Source organism: Apium graveolens, chromosome 3 (assembly GCF_009905375.1).
Source record: "Apium graveolens cultivar Ventura chromosome 3, ASM990537v1, whole genome shotgun sequence".
Lineage (NCBI taxonomy): Eukaryota > Viridiplantae > Streptophyta > Magnoliopsida > Apiales > Apiaceae > Apium > Apium graveolens.
In genome coordinates this window covers 153,653,520-153,678,248 of record NC_133649.1, presented here as the reverse complement: position 1 = coordinate 153,678,248, position 24,729 = coordinate 153,653,520, and the positions used below count along the sequence as shown (strand labels likewise).

At 35.7% G+C, this 24,729-nt stretch overlaps 1 protein-coding gene across 1 annotated transcript; it reads right to left on the bottom strand.

Annotated features, from left to right (window-relative positions):
* Positions 1-4,057, bottom strand: LOC141712860 (subtilisin-like protease SBT3.11). Its single transcript, XM_074515960.1, has 3 exons — positions 3,711-4,057; positions 1,321-1,418; positions 1-230 (listed from the first exon to the last, which is right to left on the bottom strand). Exons 1-3 carry the CDS (start codon positions 3,911-3,913, stop codon positions 151-153), a joined length of 381 nt encoding a protein of 126 aa, XP_074372061.1. The 5' UTR covers positions 3,914-4,057; the 3' UTR covers positions 1-150.
* Positions 4,058-24,729: the final 20,672 nt, after the last annotated feature.

Here is a 24,729-nt window from a genome sequence, read left to right as displayed (position 1 = left end):
GATATAAGTAGATATTTATTTCGATTCTCTGTTTATTTTGATAAAAGTAAAAACATTAGCATCTTCAAACAACAAATATTTGTTGTTTTGGTATATTACAACACATATACAATCGGATAAGGTCCGGAGAAAACTAATTGCTTTCAGTTTTCAAATGTGATGCTTGTTGCCATGTCCTGAATGCAGCTGCACAGTCCTGCTAGGAACCACCTGCAGCACACCAGGTTGAGCTGCCCAAGGAAAAAAAAATCTAGTAAGCATCACATTTCATCAATTTTCTGTATACTGGATAATGAATATCAATACAATTCTTCCAAAAATGCAATTGTACCCACCAGACCAAACAAAAAGAGTTCATCCTGGAGTAAAAAGATTATATTAAAAAAAGAGGTTAGCCTCAACTTATGCTGGACCCTGTTCAGGTGTCTAAGTCTAGGGCCTCATTTGATAATAAGTGAATGGCACCATACGGAACTAGGACGAGAGAAAATGAAGAATCCAGACTGTTTGTTTACAAGATTAACTTAAGGACGAATCCTAAAATCAACTGGACAACTGGACGACTCCAGCACAAAATTCTAGCTGAATGAGTGGAACATGCCCAGAAGCCTATACTTTCACGCAATTTTTTAAACCAGCCATGTAAATCTTTTTGTAATAGGGAACAGAGAGAGTATTCAATATTAGTATACATGACATTTACAACAATATTTCTTAAATCATATTTTGGATGCAATAATAATTAAATAAATTAATAATATAAAATATATTAGTTTTGATACTCTGTATTATTTAAAATATGACTATGTGATTCAGATTTAACCATCGGCTCTTTCTATATGTTTATTAATAGTTCAGAAATCAATTCATCCAGAATTCTTAAACATCCAGGAAAAATAATTCAGATTTAACAAATGACCCCTAAGTCTAACCATATCAATATATCATACTAGTCAAAATGTATCAAATAAATCACTGAACATCAATACTTAACTTTTAACAGGACTTGGTATCTTTTTAGCAAATTAACGAGGTTAAAAGGTTTGTTGTAATCAGATTCATTTAAGTGGGTAGTTGAAGGGTTTATTAGACGAAGTGAAATCTAAATATATAATGCATTTGATATAATTAGATGAACATAAGGGAATATAGGTTTTTTGATTCTTGCAGATGTACCTTTGATAGGCATACTTACTGCAAGATTCTATCCCCCGAAGTGTTTAAGACATGCCCGATTCAATTTAAACAAACATACAACACACACGTGAAAATCAGAAAATCAGACAAGAGGAGAAGAGGGGAAGGCAAAAAAAAACTTACCAGAAATTTGAGAGACCTGCTCAGGAGTCAACTTGGCAGAGAACCCGCTAGCAGCATTTTTGTAGCTATAAAGTAAAGCCTCTTTCGCGGCATCCTCACTACAAATTAAAGAAGCACGGTAAAATACTGACTTTCTGGAAAAAATACTAGCAAGTAATAACTAACATTGTAGATTCCCTAATTCAAATATTATGAATAGATGCAGAGTGTCATCTGTCTCGTGATTAGATTTTTAAACACATGAAAGCAACAAAAAAATAATAGAAAGAGAAACTTATTATTACTAATTTAAATCTGTAAAAGAGGATCAGCAATTTTGAGGGAGACCAAACAATTGTGTCCAAGTGCAGCTGTCTTGAAAAGTTTATAAACAGACATTTCCTAGTTATGTGTGGAGTTTTGCGGTTGCAGGGCCATGGTTTCGGCAAATAATTGACAACAAACAGTAAACACCAGTAAAATGTCACAAAATGTTTCATAATTCATAAGCATTTTCTCTTCTCATCTTCTAGATGTAGGTTACGTATTTGGGTCAGGTTTAGTATTTCACTGTTTCCCATAGATAGGATACTAAAGTATGAAAATGGATATCTATGGTGATGAATGCAATACAAACTCACATATAAGCTTCATATACCGCTCTTTGTCTTTCTTTAATCTCTTTCTTACTTTCAATTTATCTCCCTACAGATTATCTCAATTTATCTCATCTCACATAGATGCATCTGTCGTATACTTCATCTTGGGTTTACCTCTCTATACCCTAGCCATTGTATCTCTACTTTCCATATCCATCTTTGGCTATTTTCTCTGGATGCTTATGTTTTGTGAATATTTTGTTGTCTTCTACTCAAACTTGGTAAGTTTCATGAGCCTATCATTTTACTTGTACTAATAGTTATGTTTGGCATTATAGGTGAAACACTGCAGGTAAGGAAAGGTGCAAATATGAACAAAAAGAGCAGCACATAGCCATATGAGTAATAAGCTCATGTCAACAACAAAGAGAAGAAATGATGAGTTGTCATTAAATTGGAGGCCTTGTGATTCTGAGGTGAGATGTTATGGGGGGGCATGTAGCAAACTAGATCACATGAGCAACAAGCTGAAGACTCCTGTAATAAACTAAAAATCGTTTGCAGACGACTGCACATAACTCGTTTCTATTCTATGTTGGATATAATGAGGAGAAATACAGAACATTCCGTTAAATCTATAAATCATATTTGACTACCAGGCTATTAACTTTTTTATCCAAGGTTGCTTTAAAAAACAAATGGAAACCAAAGAGTATACTAAATAATTCAATGCTGAATGAAATTATTGTTCATTTCTAGTCTATATAGTGCTTAATGCTATGATAAGAATATATTCTATAGTGCTTAATTCTATGATAAGAATATAAGACCTAAAGAAAAACAGCTAAGATGTCGAGAAAGTTTATTTTGGGCGTGAGCTTCTATTAATGAAAAGGGATGACACCTTAGACGCTGTCCTTTTGCAGTATGTTCTTACCTAAATATCTGCCTGAAGGATAGAAACTTAGACTAGTGTAAGATATGGATATAGACCTCTTAACTTGACTCTCCAATTATATCTCCATAGCCGTGTTAGACACTCGGACATGAGTACGGAGCATGGAGTATGGACAACCAGAGACTAAATTTTAGGCCAAAAGAATGCAAAATTTCAAAATATTAAGTATTCATGTTGAATACTTCCATGCCGATAGGCAGAACCCTTTGAATTTTAACTTTCATCTCAGTACCAGCTTCACTATGAACTGTTATTGATCAAGTAGGTCAAGAGCCACTAATTTACAAAGAAAAGACAGAGATGTCATGATTGGAATTCCTACCTTGCATAGTGTAACCAATAGGACCTCCAAACCCATCCATTCTTGGGACTAGAGTGGTTTTGAAGTTGAAAGGTACCCTCTGTAAGAGTTTTAAGCTGTACAGTACAGTACAGGGACCCTCTCTCTCTTTCTCTCTCTCTCTCTCTCTCTCTCTCTCTCTCTTATCTCTCCCTCTCTCTGCGTCCCTATTTCTCTCTCCTCTCTCTCGCTCCCTCTCTCTCTCAATTCTCCCTCTCTTTCCGTCCCTATTTTTCTCTTAACTCTCCCTCCCTCCCTCCCTCTTTATCTGTTAAATCTCCCTCCCTCTCTCTCCTAACTCTCCCTCTTTCTCTCCTAACTCTCCCTCCCTCTTTTCTCTTAACTGGCTCTCTCAGCGTGTATATATATACATCTCACGAACAAATACATTTAAAAGCAAAAATTGAACAAATTACAAACCCTAATTCCCATGTATCACTTGTACAAACCAAAAAATTTCACACACGCAAATACTAAAATCACGGAATTAAAACTCAAAGAAAATGTAAAATACCTGCCAAGAACAGAAGCAAGGGTTTTGAGATGATAGGCTTCAGGTTCTTGATCTGTTGGTTTGTCAGTGTAAATTATATGAACTGCAGCCTCGGAAGGTAATGATGATTCAGTTGCCATTATTGATACACAACAAGAAGAGATGATATTATTAGTTATCAAGAAAAAGATAGTGAATAACAAGAAGAAGATTTGTTTGTTCATTTGATTTTGTAAGTATATGTGTTCAACTGTTTATATAGACGGTTTATAATATGCTTAACGACGAAGATTGGTATCACCGCCTGTTTTGTATATGGACCCTAGTTTAGCCATATCACATCTAAGATGTACAGCACAAGAAGGCTTCTATAGTCCTGCTGCACCCTTATTGTACCCGCAAAATTTAAAATGTGGGATCATTTTAATCATTTACTAACACCATTTACATTCGGTGTTTTTTTTATGCGCCCGTAGGTGTCGAAAAGCCGCTTTGGTTGGTTTTGGAGTAATAAACTAGATTAGATCTGGTTATATTATAATTTTTTTATAAAAATATATTATAAATGAATATTTAAATTAGTGGAATACAGAATTAGTGGAGATTTAAAAAATAAGGGAGAAATAACAAATGAGAAAGTGAGAAAATGAGCGGAGGTTATAAATAGAAGAGAAATATTGAAAGTATAATTAATTAGGGGAACACACTAGTGAAAGATGACATTATCAAATTAACGTGAGTTTGAAACATAAGATTTGAAAAAATCAGCTATTTAATGAGAGTTCGTGAGTTTGAAACATAAGATTTGAAAAAATCAGCTATTTAATGAGAGTTTGACACGTCAATAAGATGATATATGTTGTACTCTATTTTAGTATATTGTATATATGGATGTAGTTTGGTTTTAAGTCCAAATTCATATTTAATCGGGTTTTTTCTGAATATGGTCAATCCATTTCGAAAAAACACAAACGATTCTGAACTGTTAACTAATATTGTTGTTTATGCAAATGGGTCAGGTAAGTTAAATTCAACTATCTGCTATATCCAAAATCTTAGTTGATAACTGTTATTTAAGTAGATCCATGAGGGTGTTCTCAGTTGGTTAAAGAGGTGATAACTATTATTTTGGTCACAGGTTCGAATCTCACGGGAGGAGAATTTATCATTATGCCTCATAAGTCAGAGTCTGTCGCTTAAACGTGGTTTACTTGGTTCACGGGATTTGCAGGCTATTGCGTGAGCCCGTATGATTTACTAGTGTGCACCCGAATGGCAGCGGCTAACTATTATCTAAGTAATGAAAATCATAAGGATTTCAGTAATACGAGATTTGAGAAGATAGATAAGAAAATGGATAGAAAGTTCGGGTAAAATGAAAGTTCGGGTAAAATGATTGTCACGCTTTGGATTCATATTGATCCATATTATGAGAATAAATATGTGACTCAAAACCAATCTAGTCGATATTATAATATGTGATAGGCGTGCACCCGAGTTGGATTGGGCGGGTTATATGCAATAGTCTAATTCAACTAATTTAATTCGATTTTAGTACTTTTTAACTCAAATAAAATTCGATTTAAATTTTAGGTGATTGGATCAGTTAGAATTTTGCTCGGTTTGAATCGAGTTGGGTCGATTAAAATATAAAAAAACTATTTTATAATTTCGTTCTTAGTGTAACGATATCTACCTCACTTATTTTCGTTGAACATGGATGGTTCGAAAATCGCGTATTAATAAGGAGTCATTTGTTTCAATTGAATGGACCTTCCTGTTGAAATGTCCCAAAATGAAGAAGTTAGATTTTAGTTATTTTAAGATCCCTGTTATATAAGTCTCTAATTCTATGATATATCTCATACTACCTTATTTTTATAAAAAAAACTAGCATGCCTTCCTTTTCTTCTATAACCTCAACAAAATCTCAGAAAAAAATAATTTTTAAGTGTATATAATTCAAGATTTCAAGTAAGCTCTTACACAGTTATGCCAAACATAGATTCAATAAAGTTAAAGTATATTATTACACGTATAAGTGCATGTCAGGTTGGAATAAGCAGTTTATAGGCAAAACGCTAACCCATTAATAATTTTTAACCCAATTAAAATTCGATTTAAATTTTTAGGGTTGGGTTAGGATCGATTTGGTCAGGTTTTGAAACCATGGGAATCCCTAATGTGTGACATTAATTTGAATCAAAATCCAAATTATATACTGGATTGGTTTGATTATGCGGTTTTGTATCTAAATTGACAGCTCTATATGCACCCCATCTTTATAATATGATACTCTATCTAAAAAGTCACTCTATCCAGATCCCCAAAATAGGGAATACTTATACATACCAAAATAAATCTCGGGGACTCTGTTAGGAATATGTTGTAGTTTTTGATGATAATTCACCAAAACACCTTAAGTGGATTTACTAAGTGACAGTAGCCTTCAACGGATAACCACGGTTTATCTATCCGTTGAAGTAATAGCTTATGTTAATACGTATGTAGCACATTATGTACACTATGATAATTGAGGGATTTAGTATTTATTATAGTTTCTAAGTCATGTTGACTACTAGCAAGATATACAAATAGGTGGGCTAAGTGTAAATATATTATGCCTTGTAATTTTGTATAAGTGAAAGAGTATCAACTGTTAAGGAAACATCTTCAACTGCTAAACTGCAAGTTTCAACGGATGACTCTACAAGTTTCAACGGATGACTCTACAAGTTTCAACGGATAACTCAATATGCCTTCAACAGATAAGTTAGTCAAGAGGTTTTCAACTAATATCATATGAAGCTTCAACGGATGTTAAAAAGAAAGTTTCAATGGATGACATAAGTATAATGTCAACTATGGCAACAATAAAGCTTCAATGGATAACATCAATGTAGTTTCAACGGATGATCAACAAGATAACCGTTGATAGTGACTTGACAAAAGCTGACAGAGTCACATGAGTTGATAGTGCACAAAAGAAATGTGGCAGCCTGATTGCAGGTTTTAGAAGAAAATGAAGCATTTCCATTTCCATGCAAAACAAGCTCGTTCAAAGATGTTGTATCTTACTTGGATTGCACTGGACAGAAAAATGAAGAAGCATGTGCTTGGACCTAACTGATAGAAATATTATTCTTGTCTTATTGCACATGTAAACTTGATGAATATATAAACCAAGTGTAGCAAGTATTTTAGAATAATGAAGTACAACAAGTAGAACAAGTAAGAACTAGAGAGTTTAGCAAGTTGTATCTTTAGAAAGTACTCTAAAGTTCTAAGTTGCAACAAAAATACTTGTACGCAACAATGTGCAATTCGCATCACAGAAATTTCTTCAAATATACATCTTTGGTGGAAAGACAAATTCACCAGAAAGTTTTTAAACTTGTGTTTATTTACTTTGTGTTAGTAGAATACTTTAAAATTTTAATCTGCATTCTTGCATATTCACAAACTTAGTTGTATATTTCAGAAAGAGTTTTTCAGAAAAACAAAAAGTAACCAAAATTCTATTCAACCTCCCTCCTTGTTAGGTAATGAATTACACACAGAGGGGGGGGGGGTGAATGTGTGTTTTGTGTTTTAATGTTTTTCTTGAACTATTTTGGTTGTGAACAAAGTAAATCAAATCTTACACTGAAATGTGTTCATGCAGAAATTAAACATGCAATAATAAAGAACACAGATCTTTCAAACTCACTTAATTTTATATTAAAATTAAAAATGTTTTGCTACAAAATTTCTAGGCTCTTTGTTGATAAAGTGCTTAGCTTCTTTCTTGATAGAGTACAACAATTCCTGATCTAAAAATTGTTTTTTTTCTAACAAATGACCAGTGTTAACTTTATAATTTAGTTAACTGTTGGTTTATACAGTGTATAATAAGACATGCTTTTTACTTTAGTAAACTGTCACTTATCATTTCCATTTTAGGAAAAGTATATCTTCCATTTCTGGCTTAGCATATCTTTGCATACTGTGTTAACTTTGATCTTCCTTTGTCAGTTAATTTTCACCCTTGATCTTGCACACTCTTCAAGCTGCTTTTTGTAGACTTGTCAATCCAACTGGTTGGATTGTTTGTTGATTGTTAATCTTGGATATTGAATTGGTCTGCATTTTGTACTTTGAGATTTTACCTCGAGATATCCAGTTTGGTCTATAGAGAACTTGACATCTCGATAAGTATATTGTCTTATCGAGATCTCCAATACTCCATAGTAAATTTGACTTGTAGAGGTCTATGAGTTCTCTATAAGAGAATTTGGCTTGTCGAGATCTCTGGTCTTCATATCTTCACTTTGACTTATCGATATCTCTGAGTTCTCTAGTGGCTTATTGACTTGTCAATAACTCAGAGTTCTCTAGTCAAATTTGACTTGTCGATAACTCAGAGTTCTCTAGTGAGTTTTGACTTATGGATATCTATGAGTTCTCTAGTGGAATTTGACTTATCGATAACTCGGAATTCTCTAATGAATGTTGACTTGTCAATAACTCCGATTTCTCTAGTGAAGAAATGACTTGTCGATATCTTCAATCTTCATGTCTTCAATTTAGCTTGTCGATATCTCTAAGTTCTCTAATAGCTTTCCTGAGTTATCTATAAGTCATTCTGGAGTTCTCGAATGACTTCTCTATAACACTAAATCTGTGACTTGTAGAGATCTTGACTTAGAACATTTTTCCCAAAACAAATTCACTCAACTCCAAGCTTCTTCATAATTCTTCTGAGGCATGATCTTCTTGATCTTCTTCCAGATAGAATTCTTAGGCTTGAACTGTTTAAAAGAAAAATACTCCAGTTTGCTCTTTTGACATTTTTACATACTTTAAATGTTACAAGTACAAAATACAAATTAAGATTACAAAACAACTTACTTAGATTTGTCAATTTAACTTAGCCTTGTTAAAGTACAGGCATGTCTTGCACAACGCTACTGTAATTTTATTGTTATATTATTGGGAAATAACAATTAGTATCAGAGAAAGCTCTTAACATACAAAGAGTTTAAATATCAAAACAATCAAACAACATGTTCCTCGAATAGTTGCAACAGATGCCGGTGATGCAACTGGAAATGAGCAAACTGTTCCAATGCCTAAATCAGAATGGACTGATGAAGATATTGAAGCAGTCCATAAAAACAAAAGGCCATGAACATATTATTCAACGGTCTTGATCAAGACATGTTTAACAATGTCATAAATTGAAAAACTGCTAAGGATGTTTGGGACACATTCCAAGTACTGTGCAAGGGAACTGAGCAAGTCAGAGAAAACAAAATGCAACTTCTCATACAATAATATGAACACTTCCATTTTGAAGATGGTGAGTCCCTGAGTGACATTTTCAGTAGATTTCAAAAGCTATTGAATGGACTAAAGTTGTATGGAAGAGTCTACTAAACCGAGGATTCCAACCTACAATTTTTAAGGTCTTTACCAAAGGATTGGAAGCCAATGACAGTCTCTCTCAAAAATTCACAAGCAATTTGCTTGTATAGAAATTTAGGCTTAGAGATTTGAGTTGGTTTGATGGTTGAGATTGTTGACTTTGAATATTGAGCTAAAGGTTGAGCTAGTTGTGTTTGGATTTTTAGGGTTTGGTGTGGTTCTGAGTCATCATATCTCCTCTTACTCCTTCTCTCATTTGCTCTCTTCTTCTCATCATTTTTCTTTTCATCCTCCTTCTTCTTCTCTCCACCCTTGCTTCCAGATGGCTTAGTGGATTGACTTGGATTTGAGCCAGAAGGATTTTGATCATCTTTCTTCTGCTCATCATCATCCAAATTTTCCTTGTTGATTTGAGTTTTAGGCAAGTTGGCTTCAGCATCACTCAAGTATCTCCCCAACAGCTTTATCATCTCTACATCATCAAAATTCTTATTCTTCTTTGATTTTAAACCATTTTCCAGAATCATGATAAGTTTCTTGTTGGCCATGACACATTTTTTAGGGATTTGGAAGTGTTTGAAGTGTTTGGACAGATGTATGTTATTCCCTTGTTTGGCTATAGGTATGCTTCAAGAAAAGCAGCCACTTGTGCATTTTTCAATTCAGCTAGCAACAAGTGTCTTCATGAGTTATAACTCTGACTTTGTTTATTAGAATGTCCAACTCAGATGCCCTCCTTGAGACAAGAAAATTGAGGGACACCTGCATACATCTATCTATCCCAGAGTCATTTGTATTGATCACTATCCTCTTTTATTGAAAATTGTCTTGAGTTACCATGATCACCCTTAAGAAGTTTATTTTCTTGTCCATGGCCTTTTTGTATGTGAAGTGATTATTGTTGAGAGAGGCTTTTAGGGCCTTGAGCAATTCATCAAATTCTCTGCTCAGACTTGGTCCTTCAACAGCCCTAATAAGCCTCTCCATGTCAAGATGTACTTCTTGATTTAAACTCTTTTCAGCACCCTAGACTTGTTGTGTACATGATCTGGATCTTGCTAGCCTAGCCTCTATCTCCCCCTTAGTCTTGTTGTCAGGCATGAGGAGGGGAGTAGGAATTTCAGGCCTTATATGTTCTGGAAGTGATGGTAGAGGAATGTTGAGCTTTCCCATGATGGATCCCAAAGCAACAGAGTTTTGCATTTGAAGGTGCTTGTGAGAGTCCACCAGGGTCTTTATGTTTGTTTGTTGACTTTTGACTAGAGAAGTCAAAGCCTGAACCTGAGTGTTGAGAGATGCATTGGAGGCTTCCAGAGAAGCTACTTGAGTCTTGAGGTCTTGAATTTCTTGTAAAAGAGGAGCTTGCAGTAGAGATGGCAGTAGATTGTCCAAAAGTAGCTTGTACAAATTTCTGAATTTCATCCATGACCAAAGGTAAAGGAGTGCATCTTGCAGTGTGCATTTGATCCAACTTCAACCTTGTGTCATTGAATTTAGAGATGTGATCTTGAACTACTTTGTGCAAGGCTACAAATGATTCTTTGAGTTGATTTACACTATTATCAATCCCACTGAGATCATACCTTGACATTTGTTCTGAGAAGGTTTTGAATTGGTTTTTGATCTCAGTTTGAGAGGGGATGATTTGGTCCATCTTTTCATTGACCATCTTCATGACTTTATCTTGATGTCCATTCAATGTTATTTGTAGTGCTTTTCCAAAGTTGTGAAAAGCTTTAATTTGAGCTTTATAGACCTCATTGATGGCATCATACACCTCTTGTGGAGTGAGGGATCTGGCATTGTTTCCCAGAATTGTAATGTACTCCTTCCTGAATTTAGCTAGCACAACATCCATCTCAATTGTGAATTCCTTATCCAACCAAGCATCACAGTTAGCATCCTGACCAGCTTCATCAACTGTTATTCCCAAACAATGCAACAAGAATTACAGAAGGGGGGGGGGTTGAATGTAATTCTAGTTTTTTTTCATGATTTTAAAACTGTTCTTGCTTAATAATATAACTGTGCAGATTTTTCTATATTGCGGAATGATAAAGATATGAAAATCAAACACAAAGAAATAAACACAAGGCTTTAAAAATTTCTGGTGGATTTGAACTTACCCACTAGAGATATATATATATTAAGGTGAGAACTCTGTGATGCTTGAATAGCACACAGCTGCTTACAAGTGAACTTGCAGAATTACAAAGAGATGTTTAACAGATACAGCCTTTTCTGTCTCTCTAAAAATAATGCTTACTAATGTAGTTATTTATTCTACTTGCTACACTTGGTTTATATACCACCAAGTTACATGATAAAAAGACAAACAAGTAAAACAAAAGTTGTTTCTAATCTAATTTCATGCTACTTCATTACATTATCCAGCATCTTTGAGTATCTTCATAATTGCATGGAAATAGTAATGCTTATTTGTTCTCTAGATCCTGAAATTAGGCTGCCACATTCCATTTGCAAATACCCGACGTATATGATTGTGTTGTCACTGTCAACTGCTCTTTTGAATATGATCATCCGTCGGGACTATGTTGGTCATCCGTCGGAATACTTGTTGATTATCTGTCGGGAGCCTTTGTAGATCATCCGTCGGGAGCCTTTCTGCCGCTTAACTCTATTCCACTTATACAGAATTATAAGACATCTTATATTTACAATTAGGCATATCAATCTAGTAGTCAACATGACTTAAAGAATCCTACAACATCTACTCAACTAAACATTGTTGTTTGTAGACATGTGCTACAAGACTTATTACTACATAAGCTACACTCTCGATGGATGTTCAGTGGTCATCTGTCGGGACTATAAAGTTCATCCATCGGGACTATTATAGAACATCCGTCGAGATCTACAAAAACACTAAGTTAAATCTACTAAGGTATTATGTAGGGATGGTAAAATAATCCGATCCGACGGATACCCAATCCGAAATCCGAAATTTTGGATTTATCGAACCCGATTTTTTTAGATTTGGATTTGGATATGGATTTAATTTTTAAACCCAAAAATTTTTGGATTTGGATAATAGGTATACAGATCCGAAACCCGATCCGAAATCCGAAACTCTATCTGAACCCGAAATCCGAAAAAAACCCGAATAATTATATCTATATTAAATATATATATATATATATAATATTAGAATTTTATATATTACACATTATAATATTATATATATATTATAATATACATTATACATATTATTATATAATTTTTACAACATATTTTTTTTATATTTATGTTAAAAATTAACTAATTATAAAGTTTAATGAAATATAATTATTCAATCATTTAAACGGTTGATAAGGTTTGTAAGGTTAACAAAAGGTATCAATTGAGTTAATTTTTTAAATATTAGCTATACATATAATAACACAATTAATGATGTGGTGGAGTGGTTGAAGATGACACGTTAAAACTCTTTCTCTACAAGTCGCGTGTTCGATCCCAAGCACTTACAATATCAATAATTATACAAATTTTTAGATTTCGGGTTTGGGTTTCGGGTTCGGGTTTGAATATCCAATTCAAAAAAAATCCGGGTTTCGGGTATACCCGAATCCGATCCGAAATCTGATGGATTGGGTTCGGGTATTTATTTTTGAGTATTTTTCAGTTTCGGGTCGGGTTTGGGTATGGATAAAATTTTCGGGTTTGGATATGGATTCTGCAATACCCGACTCGACCCGATTGCCATCCCTGGTATTTTGTTCAACTTATCATCAAGTTCACAACATATTCCTAACAATCTTCCCCAATTTATGTCTACTGGAATTGTAGCCATAAATTAAGAGAAACTTGATGATAACAAAACACCCTAAATGTTCAGATTGAATTGTGGTAGATAAAACTAGAAAGTGTTACAGTTTATTTGAAAATTGAATAAAGTAAAGTGTACAAAGAGTTCTCACAATAATTTTCAAGGTGCTCCTCTAGTCTGAGCAGATGTGATCTATCTTCTTGATTGTCTTGATTTATTCCCAAGCTTCCTGTTGTTTTCTTCTATTTGATTTTGGAGTTGTCTGTGAAATTCAAGTTCTTCAACATTTGATAGATCCAGCTTTTCTTGCATTTTCAATAGAGTCTCATTGCTTGAGATGCTCAATTGGTCATCCAGTCTGAAGAATCTCCTAACACCTTTTTCATCCATGAATTCCATCAGCCAGTAAGGCCTCAAGTGCACTTTGTTTCCTGTGAAGGGAATTGATAGAGTCCTTGGGAGTGCATCTGAGGCTTTTCTGCTCCTTAGTTCTTCTATCTTCTTTAGAATCATTCTATTGGCAGTCACATTAAATCCAAAAATTTTCTTGAAGGATGAAAAGATCTTTATCAAAATAGAATAGCTTTTTTGAAGAATCATGTGAAGGGGCCATATGATCTCTTTCCCACCCTTGTATTTGAACACCAGTCTTTCAGGGAAATTTCTGTGAACATCAATTGCTCTTACTTCTTCTAGTTCATCCATGTAGAGATATATATCTGAAAATTTATTGATGTCACTGATATATAGAAGATCTCCCTTGTTGACAGTTGGTTGAGTTTTGGTTAAGGTTTTGGTTTTGAGACTCACAGGCTTGACCTTCTTCATTGCTCTTATCTTTGTCTTCTTTAACTTGTTGAAGATTGGTAAATTGAGCTCAGGAAGAGGCAAGCTATCCTAGTCTACTGGCTCATCTTTGGAAACTATTGGCTCACCATTTAAATTCCTTGTAGGATCCACCTTAAATTCATCCTGCACCACTGATGGCTTGGATGTTTGAGTTATAGATATAGACTGGTTGGGAATGTAACCTTCCATCTCATCATCACTGAAGTCCAATCTTCTTTTGACCCTGACTTTGTATCTTGGCTTCTTTGTCTGTTGAGGTTCCTTGTGCATTTTCTGATCCTTAGCTTCAGCTATCACAGGTTGCTTCTTAGAAATCTCAGTTGCAGTTTTCACAGCTTGAAGCTTGGCTAGTATAGCAGCTTGTTTTTTCTTCTGTTTGAGCTTCTTAGCTTCTAAAGCAGATTGCTTCTTTTCTTATTTGATTTTCTCTTTTTCTTCCTTATTAGCTTCTGCAAACTGAGGGTGTCCAGCCACCACACGGATTTCTTTCTCATTCCTGTAGATCTTAGCAATTCTTCTCTTTAGTACAGAGTCAATTGGATCCTTGAAGAATGCATGCACCTTGCCAACAGCTTCTTTTCATCTGTCCTTGGAGTCTCAAACATAAGATCCAAGGGGTTCTTGTTAGATGACTTTGGATAAATTTTTTTGGGCTTCAAAACCAAGTTGTCTTTTGGAGCCTTTATACATGAAGGTTGGCCCTTTTCCATATTATCCAAACTCATTTCATTCACTGAGATTTGTCTCAATTGAGAGAAGTGAGAAAAGACCTTGTCTTTCTTCTCAATTGGACCAAACTTCTTCTGGATTTCTTCATCAATATGCTTCCATTTATCATCCAGCTCTTTCTCAACTACTGCTATATCAATCTTTCTCAGTTTGTCATGTGATTCCAGCTTTGCTGCTACTAGATTGATTAGATCAATGTTATCCATAGATGGTAACTTAGTGAAAGCAATTGTTGGCACAATCACTTTACTGACTTATATGTTGAACACTTTCTCCCCCTCACTTGTTGCCTCCTCCTGACTAACTGAGATGATAGAATCTTTCTCCCTATTTTTGTTAGCATCAAGTTGAGTAGAGGAAGAGAGTTGTGCAGCTACCAATTGTTGGAGCAGACTAGTTTGAGCTTCCTGATTTTCAAGTATCTTGGCCACTGACTTCTCCACATTTTTCAGTCTAGAGTCCATGGCCTCAACCTTCCTGTTTAAATCAGCTTCCTTCCTTAGCTTTTGAGCTATTTCAGTCATTGTGGTTCCTGGAAGCCTAGCATCCAACCTTGCTACAAAGTCTTGTTTGACTTCTAAAATCTCATGCTTGATTGCATCCATATTCTAACTTTATTGGAAAGCCTGAATCTTATGCAGATGTAGAGATTCTAGGTGTGCTTTGAGTAACCTTTTGGTGCTGGCACTTGTGGATGCTTGAATAGCTGTTTGGATGTCATGAATAAGCTTGAATAAGGTGGATTGGAGATGTGAACATGAGCGGTCCTTATTTAGCATCCATGATAGAGTGTCTGCATCTCCCCCTATGCTCATGCTATCATCCTCATCATCCTGACCATCATCCCCAAATGATTCATCAGCCAATTCAAAGTCACTACCAGATGTGGAAGGCATAGTAGTTATATCATCATTTGCCCTTTGCATTGAAGCAGTAGTATGCACCAGGTTCAACATCCTCTCAGCATCTTCATTGCCCTATCCAGCTAGAGTTTGATAAGATGGAACATGATGAGTAAATGTCTCATCATCCAAAGAGATAGAAGCTATTATAGCTTGATATTCTTGCTGAAATAGTCTCTCCTTTTCTGCATCATTGACTCACTAGCAATGGTTTCCATCCTTATATCTCTTGTTCATGCTTTTCTCTCAATTTCTCTATATTATTGCATCAAGGGCTCCCCTTGGCTCACCACCCTCACACCCTCACCTTCACCTACTAAGGTGGGACTCCCTTTACTCACTTTTGCCAGGATGGAAGAAATAGCCTGCATATTTTCTCTCTTTTCCTCTCCTTTTGCCTGAGAGCAACTCAGTCTCTCACTCTGTTCACTCCCTTCTCTCAATCCTAGGAGTGATTGTACAACTACTAGTTCATCTACACTTGTAACAATTGTTGAAAATTCAGTTTGTGTAGGGAGTACCGACGGATAAGGAACATCCATCGGGGTAGTATTTAGGATAGCCAATGGATGACTGGTGTTACGCACATCCGTCGGGATACAATCACTAGTCGACGGATGAACAATATCCGTCGAGATAGAAGAAATGATAGAGTTTGGAGTAGAGACTACTGTTGAATTTGTGGTGATTGATTTTAGATTTGGCACAGATGTTTCAGTAGACTCAGAAAGAAATGGCAAGTGAGCCAAAAAATCATCTAAAAGATGATGCTCACTTGCTTGGATTTTTTACTCCTCCGTGAGAGTTAAAAATGGAGAATCAGTAATTGATTTATGAATCATATCTACATCCAGTGAATGTGTGGGAGAGTTTTGTGTATTTGGTGCTTTTATTGTTAAAGATTTTGGCTGTGACTCCACATGTATTGGAGGCACATCAAACTGAGTTTGAGAAGGTGTAGTGACTGAGTCTTTAGCTGCAGTTTGCACTGTGTGTGATCCCTGTGCATCCCCAAGTTTTCTAGACTTCTTCTTTCTTGTATAAGTCTGGGGTGAGTCTGTGTCCCTAACCCTTGTGACATGTGCTCCTGGTTGGGAGCTTGTTTCAATAGTAGCATCCTTTTGGGAGAATGAAACTAGAGATGTGCTATTTTCCTTATTAAGCACCACAGTTTGTTGGAAAACTGTGGTGTGGCTAGGTTTGGATATACTCACCTCACCATCCTTATTCTTAGGGCTTCTTCGATGTTTACCCTATCCCTCACCAATCTTACCCCCTTTCACACTCCTCTCTTTGTTTTTGGTAGATTTTAAAACTGACATCTTTTGAAAGACACCAGAGTGTGGTTTCTTTGATTTAGATTTTGAAGGTTTGGATTTTGTGGCTTGGGTAGGCATCTGTTGGGTCATCGACACAGATGCCATAGCCACAATCAATGGCAAAGAAACTTAAGAGGTAAAAGGAGTAGGAACAGAAAAATTTACCTCACTTACCTGAGGGCCCTCCATGATAGGCAAATAAACAAGTGGCACCTCCTTGTGGTGATCACCTCTGTTTAAATCTGTAATTATTCTTCTTTCTTGAACCCAACAATCCAGTTTGTTGGTTGGGTTCTCAATCACAAGATCCTCACAAATGTGGTTAGCAATAATCATAAGGAATCTAGCATAATAAACATGCCTAGATATTTTCTTAATCTCCCATAACTTGTAGCCTATCTCAAACATGATAGAATCACTAAAATTATAGTAATTATCAGTAAGAAGCATGTTAAGCATAGCAGTATTGATATAATCAAAGTTGCTTATTTTACCAAAAAAACCTTGGTAACTACATCACACAGAAAGCTCCACTATTTACTAAGACCTAGCCTCCTAATTTCACTTAATTTAGTGGTAGGAAGTGCATAGCCAATAGAATTAAGCAAGTTAACTAAATCAGCATCTGTGTGTGGTTTAGTAGTAGTATTTTCAGGAATTTTGAAGCATGCTTGGATAGTATCACTGTTAATACAAAATTCCTTACCTTTAATGGAGAGAGTTATAGTTTTGTCAGTTTCCTGATACATAACAGTGGTCCACATCTCCTCCACAACTTCACAGTAAATTGTGGGTGATTCCAGCATGGCATAACTAAGTTTGCATCCTTTCACAAAATCCATCATTTTGTGATAATCTTCAGAGGCTGGAATCTCTTTGTTTACAAGACCCACAAAATTATTCTTCTCATAAATGAATCCTGACTGAGACATGATCTTGACTACTGGTACCATTGTTAAAGTAAGAAAATTTGCAGAAAGAAAGAGGGTTTTGCTTTGAGAAAGAAGAGAGCAGTTAATTACAATAGAGAAAGATAAAAGCTAAAATAAACTTGAAGTTAGGCTTTTATGTATTCTCAGATAAAATGGGATAAAAATTAAAGGTAAAAGTTAAAGACCCAATGAAAATTTCCCAAAATAGCCGTTTAAAATTAAAATAAACTGTCAAAATTCTTCCAATTATCCGTCGTGATATACTTATAGACTGTAAGTAAATCCGATGGATAATGTTCAGAATTTTAACGGCTAAGATATAGACAATTCGATGGATGAGAAGAAAGCAATTATCCGTCGGGTTAAAAAAATAATCCAGAAAAGTAATTGATGTTTACCAAGCCATTCTATTTCATCCAAATCTCCATTCAGAAAGGCACTTTTGACATCCATTTGATAGACTTTGAAATTAGCATGGGTTGCATAAGCTAAGAAAATTCGGATGGTTTCAAGTCTTGCAACAAGAGCAAAAGTTTTATCAAAATCTATTCCTTCTTGTTGACAGTAGCCCTTAGCAACCAATCTAGCTTTGTTCCTAATAACTATGCCATTTTCATCCATCTTGTTTCTGAATACCCATTTGGTGTCAATAAGATTCTTTCCTTTAGGCTAGGTACCGGCTTCCACACTTTATTCCTTTCAAATTGGTTTAGCTCCTCTTGCATAGCTAAAACCCAATCAGGATCCGACAGACCTTCTTCTACCTTTTTAGGCTCTTTCTGAGATAAAAAACTGCTATATAGACATTCCTCTTGAGTTGTTTTCCTTGTTTGCACACTTGAGGACACATCACCAATGATCAGTTCAAATGGGTGATCTTTAGTCCATTTTCTCTGTTGAGGTAGATTAGCTCTAGATGAAGAGGCCTCATTGTTGTCTTGATGTGTGACTGAGTTTTGATTAGAAGAAACTCTCCCTGAGTTTATTGATCTTTGATTTGAAGAAGAAGTTCTTTCTGTAAGTGATCTATTTTGACTCTCAACTTCTCTGATTGTTCCGACGGATGATTCACTTTGTATCCCGACGGATGAAGATGATTGTCTTTCGACAGATGATGCATTTTGTACCTCGACTGATGCTGAATTTTGTGCATCATTGGAGATAGACTTTTCTGCATTATCCTTAGCCACTATTTCTTGATCATTATCATCATCACCGTCATCACAAATTATCTCAACATTGTCAAATTTGAGGCTATTATGGAAACCTTCATCTTTTAGTCCTTCAATCTTCTTATCATCAAACACAACATGTACAGATTCCATGACAATGTTTGTTTCAAGATTGTAGACTCTATATGCTTTTTCAACAGCATATCCAACAAAAATTCATTCATCTGCTTTAGCATCAAACTTTCCATACTGTTCAGTTTGATTCCTTAGAATGTAGCATTTGCATCCAAAGACATGAAGAAAATTTAGAGTTGGCTTCCTATTCTTGAACAATTGGTAGGGTGTCATGCATTTTGCTTGATTGACCAAAGAAATATTCTGAGTGTAGCATGCAGTATTCACAGCTTCAGCCCAAAAATATGTTGGTAACTTTGATTCTTCTAGCATTGTCCTTGCAGCTTCAATAAGAGGTATGTTTTTCCTTTCCACCACTCCATTTTGTTATGGATTTCTAGCTGCAGAAAACTCATGCATAATCCCATTCTCTTCACAAAATAATTTCATCACAGAATTCTTGAACTCAGTTCCATTATCACTCCTGATTCTTCTTACTTTGAAATCAGGATGATTGTTGACTTGCCTTATGTGATTGATGATGATTTCACTAGTTTCATCTTTGGATTTTAGAAAATATGTCCAAGAGAACTTTGAGAAATCATCTACAATTACTAGACAAAATCTTTTCCTTGAGATGGACAACACATTAACTGGTCCAAACAAATCCATGTGCAATAGTTGCAAAGGTTCTTCAATTATTGAATCAAGCTTCTTTTTTAATGATGCTTTAATCTGCTTTCCTTTCTGACAGGCATCACACAATCCATCCTTTGAAAACTCCACTTGAGGAATACCTCTAACCAATTCTTTCTTGACTAGCTCATTCATGATCTTGAAGTTTAGATGGGACAACTTCTTATGCCATAGCCAACTTTAATCTTGACTTGCTTTACTGAGAAGGCAAGTTACAGATTCTGCATTTATCGAGTTGAAGTCAGCTAGATACATATTGCCTTTTCTCACTCCAGTGAGAATCACTTTGTTGCTTTTCTTGATAGTCACAACACAGGCTTCTGCATTAAAAGTAACTGAGTTGCCCCTATCACAAAGCTGGCTGATACTCAACAGATTGTGCTTGACACCATCCACTAGGGCAACTTCCTAAATGATGACATTATCCTTTAAAATCAAGCCATATCCCACAGTATAACCCTTGATGTCATCTCCAAAAGTAATACTTGGGCCAGCTCTTTCTCTAAAACTAGTGAGCAGGGTAAAATCTCCAGTCATGTTCCTTAAGCAACCACTATCCAGATACCAAAGATTCTTTCTATTTCTCTCCACACATCAAAATAAAATCAAGTTGATTTTGGTACCCAAGTTTCCTTGGGTCCTGCCTTTTTAGTCTTTTTCTTTGGTTTCTTAAGTTTGACCTCATTTGACTTGGGTATTTCAGATTTATCCTTTGTCATTTGAGTTGGACCTTTGAAACCATGTCATGCACATTTTGATTAACATGAAAAGGCATGCTATGTGTAAACATGTTATTCCAGTAAGGTATGCTAAATGACATTTGAGGCATACTAAATGCAGCATAATAAGGATTATGTGCAAATGGCATATTAGCATACTGTGCATTCAAATTGTGTGTAGGCATAACATTTACAGTCATTGTAGGCATACTGGGAAATGAAGATGGTGCAGTCATGGGAGCAGGCATAACAAGTTTGCAATTAACAGACAAATGATTAACACTACCACACTTAACACAGATCTTTCTTGGTGCATATTTATCAGGTGTGTAGTTGTTATGTTTGTTAATCCCTACTTTCCCATTTCTATTATTTTTCCTTTTTGACTCTGCTTTCACTTCTATTTTCTCTAACCTGTCATTCAATTGCTTGATAGATAGATGACCTACATTGACTCTTTTGTTCTTTTTAACTTGACTTGTTTCTCCTAGAATAAAGTTTTTAGAAACTGATCCATATTTTTCATTTAACTTGGCTAGCTTAGCTTTGCTAACTGGTTTACTTGCACTCAACGGATGTGGCTCATTGTCTTTCGAAAGATAATCTTTTTGATTATTTGAAAAATAATTTTCATCATCCGTCGAATACACATCTGTTAAAAGTCCTTTAACCAGATTAGAATCAAGCTTCTCCTTGTTCTTTTTCCAGGCTGCATCACATAAAGATTCTATACCTTGAATTTTAGTAATTTGAGCATGGACATCTCTAGATGATTTCCATGCCTTAATTACTTCCTGTTCTCGTTCAAGTTGCTTTCTTAAAATCTCCTCTTTCTTTAAGGATTCAGTTAGTTCATTCTTAGCAATCTTGCATTCTATTTTCAATTTTTCAAACTCAACAAATTGAGTCTCTAGCACATTGTTTTTTTCACTTAAAAATACATTATTCTCTTTAATTTTATTGTTTTTTAAGTGAGAGACTTGAGTGTAACACACGGGTGATATAATTCAGTAGACATGTCATTTATGGCATCATTACACTCAGCTTTAGATAAATGAGCTAGGTTGGTAGTGATTACCTAATTGCTTGATGAACTTGTCTCTGTTTCATCTGATTTGGCCATAAGTGCTAGATTGACATAGCTTGTATCTTTATCCTCTTCCAATCAATCTGCAGCCCAGTCATTTTCTTGTGTAATGAAAGCCCTTTCCTTTTGCTTGAGCAATTCAAAGTATTTCTGCTTATAATCAACAACCTCAAACTTCTTTTTACCAGAATCAGGCTTTCTACACTTACTAGCAAAATGACCTGCCAAACCACACTTGAAACATTTGAATTTAGACTTATCAACCATGTTTCTATTTAACTTGGCTGCTCCAAAATTCTTCTTGAATTTGAGCTTGGAAAATCTCCTGGATAGAAAAGCAAGATGCCCATCTATGTCATCCATGTCATCTTGACTAAGCTAGTCTTCATGTTCAGCTACTAGTCCCTTTCCTTTGCCTTCACAAACTCTTAAGTTTGGTGCAGATTCAACAGCTTCAACTTTTATCTCCTTCTCCTTTTCTTGCTCAGAAACTAATGCAATGGACCCTCCCTTTTTTCTTCCTTTCTCCATCTTCTCATCTTGCTCTATTTCAAGCTCATAGGTTTTTAGGATACCATACAGTCTATCCAAGGTGAACTCCTTGTAATCTTGAGAATTTCTCAATGAGACTGTCATAGGCTTCCATTCCTTTGGTAGAGATCTAAGGAATTTGAGGTTTGAGTCTTTTGTTTGATAGACCCTTCCATGCAGTTTTAGAGCATTTAGTAGTTTTTGGAATCTACTAAAAATGTCAGTGAGTGACTCACCTTCTTCACTATAGAAATGCTCATATTGCTGAATCAAGAGTTGCATCTTGCTCTCCCTTACTTGCTCAGTTCCATCACATATAACTTGGATTGTATCCCAGACATCCTTAGCAGTCTTGCAGTTTATGATGTTATCAAACATGTCACTGTCAATACCATTAAACCGAATGTTCATGGCCTTTTTATCCTTTTGAACTTGTTTTTTATCTGGATCTGACCATTATGTTTGTGGCTTTGGGACTGATGCTTCATTTCTGTAGCAGCTCTCATAGGGACATGTGGACCTTTCTCAATGCAGTCCACATATGCTTCATCTTGAGATATGAGATGCAGGTGTATCTTCACCTTCCAATGGTGATAATTGTCTTTGTCCGGAAATGGAATCTACTCCAACATATTTTCTGTTCATCTTGTTGATTATGGTGATCTTTACACTCTTTGTACTTCAAGAGCTTGATCTGATACCAATTGTTATTCCCAAACAATGCAAAAAGAATTACAGAAGGGGGGTTGAATGTAATTCTGGTTTTTTTTCTAATTTTAAAACTGTTCTTGCTTAATAATATAACTGTGCAGATTTTAAAACTGTTCTTGCTTAATAATATAACTGTGCAGATAAAAAGACAAAAAGTAAAACAAAAATTGTTTCTAATCTAATTTCATGCTACTTCATTACACTATCCAGCATCTTTGAGTATCTTCATAATTGCATGGAAATGGTAATGCTTATTTGTTCTCTAGATCCTACAATTAGGCTGCCACATTCCGTTTGCAAACACCCGACGCATGTGACTGTGTTGTCACTGTCAACTGCTCTTTTGAATATGATCATCCGTCGGGACTATATTGGTCATCCGTCGGAATACTTTTTGATTATCTGTCAGGAGCCTTTGAAGATCATCCGTTGGGAGCCTTTCTGCCGCTTGACTCTATTTCACTTATACAGAATTACAAGACATCTTATATTTATAATTAGCCAACATATTCTGCATATCAATCTAGTAGTCAACATGACTTAAAGAATCATACAACATCTAGTCAACTAATACATTGTTGTTTGCAGACATGTGCTACAAGACTTATTATTACATAAGCTACACTCTCGATAGATGTTCAGTGGTCATCCGTCTGGACTATAAAGTTCATCCGTCGGGACTATTGTAGAACACTCGTTGAGAGCTACAAAAACACTAAGTTAAATCTACTAAGGTATTTTGTTCAACTTATCATCAAGTTCACAACATATTCCTAACACCAACAATTTTTGCTTGATTATCTTCAACATCATCCTGGTAGGAGAGCATGATAGCTTGGTAGTCTTGATTGGACATATTGGATATGAGCATCTGTTATGAGATTTGAGCAAGGCCTCCAAGTTGATCAACTCTAAGATCTTCAATTGTAGAAGGTTAATTTTCAGTGTCTTGGAGCCATTGGGAGATGTGGTGTGATTGAGAGGTTGAAGGGTGTGAATCAGAACCATCTGTGACCGAAGTCACAGTTTTACTCACAGATTGCTTTGTGGTTTTGACAAGTTGTTGTTCCCCACATAAAGTGGGAACCTCCAATTGAATTGGAGGGGATTTGACTGGGTTACTGTCATGTGCACCAGTCTCAAACCCTTGTGCATCTTGCAAAGCACTGTCACTTGAATGTTATAAACTTGCCTCCCCCATAGCAGGATCATTGGTAATTGTACTCCTGGCATCTACTGCCAAAGTAATTTCTGCTAGGGTTTTGAGGGGAGTTGTTCCTACATGAGGAACCTCCAATTGAATTGGAGAGGATTTAGACAGCTCCCCCTCAGGAGTACTACCCTCAAACCTAACATACTGTGAAGGATGATTTGCACATGTTTTTTATGGTGTCATCAAGGTCTACCCCAGCTAGTAGCCTCTCACCATCTAAATGTAGTGTCTGGGTGGTGAACAAGGTTTCTTGAACCAAGTCACTTAATTTAGCTTGGACTTAAGAATTGGATTCAAGTGTTGTAGGTAGGGAAGAAATTTGGGAGATTAGAGATTTTTGCTCAGATGTGAGTGTTGGCAGCTCCCCCTGAATGGATGAGGGAGCTTCAAAAGATGTGCCCTTACTGTGTGTGCCATCCTTATTTCTCCTACCATATACTTGAATTGCTTCAAGTGCAGGCTGTGCAGACTCTGTACAAGGTGCATTAGGGTGAATGCTCTTTTCAATAGACACACCCTATTGAGAGGATGTATCTAGAGTCTGTTTAGTCCCCATTTTTACAATTGCATCCTGTTGGGAGGATACAGAGGTGGCTTGAGTGGTCAGCTCAGATTTCTTACTCTTCTTTGATCTCTTGACCAAGGGTGACTCAGCTTCAGTTTGATCCTCGACACTCTCAGTTATAACTGTTAAGATTACCTCATTTCTCTTCCTTTTACCTCAACACTCTCAGTTGTTTACCTAGCTACTAAGGGTTTTAAAAAAATTGTTTCAGCTTCGGAAGATCCCTGTGGGTGTTCCTGTGTTTGTACTTCCACAGGTTCAGGAATCATAGCCGTGCTAGATTGTACATTTGATCTCATGTCTGGCAT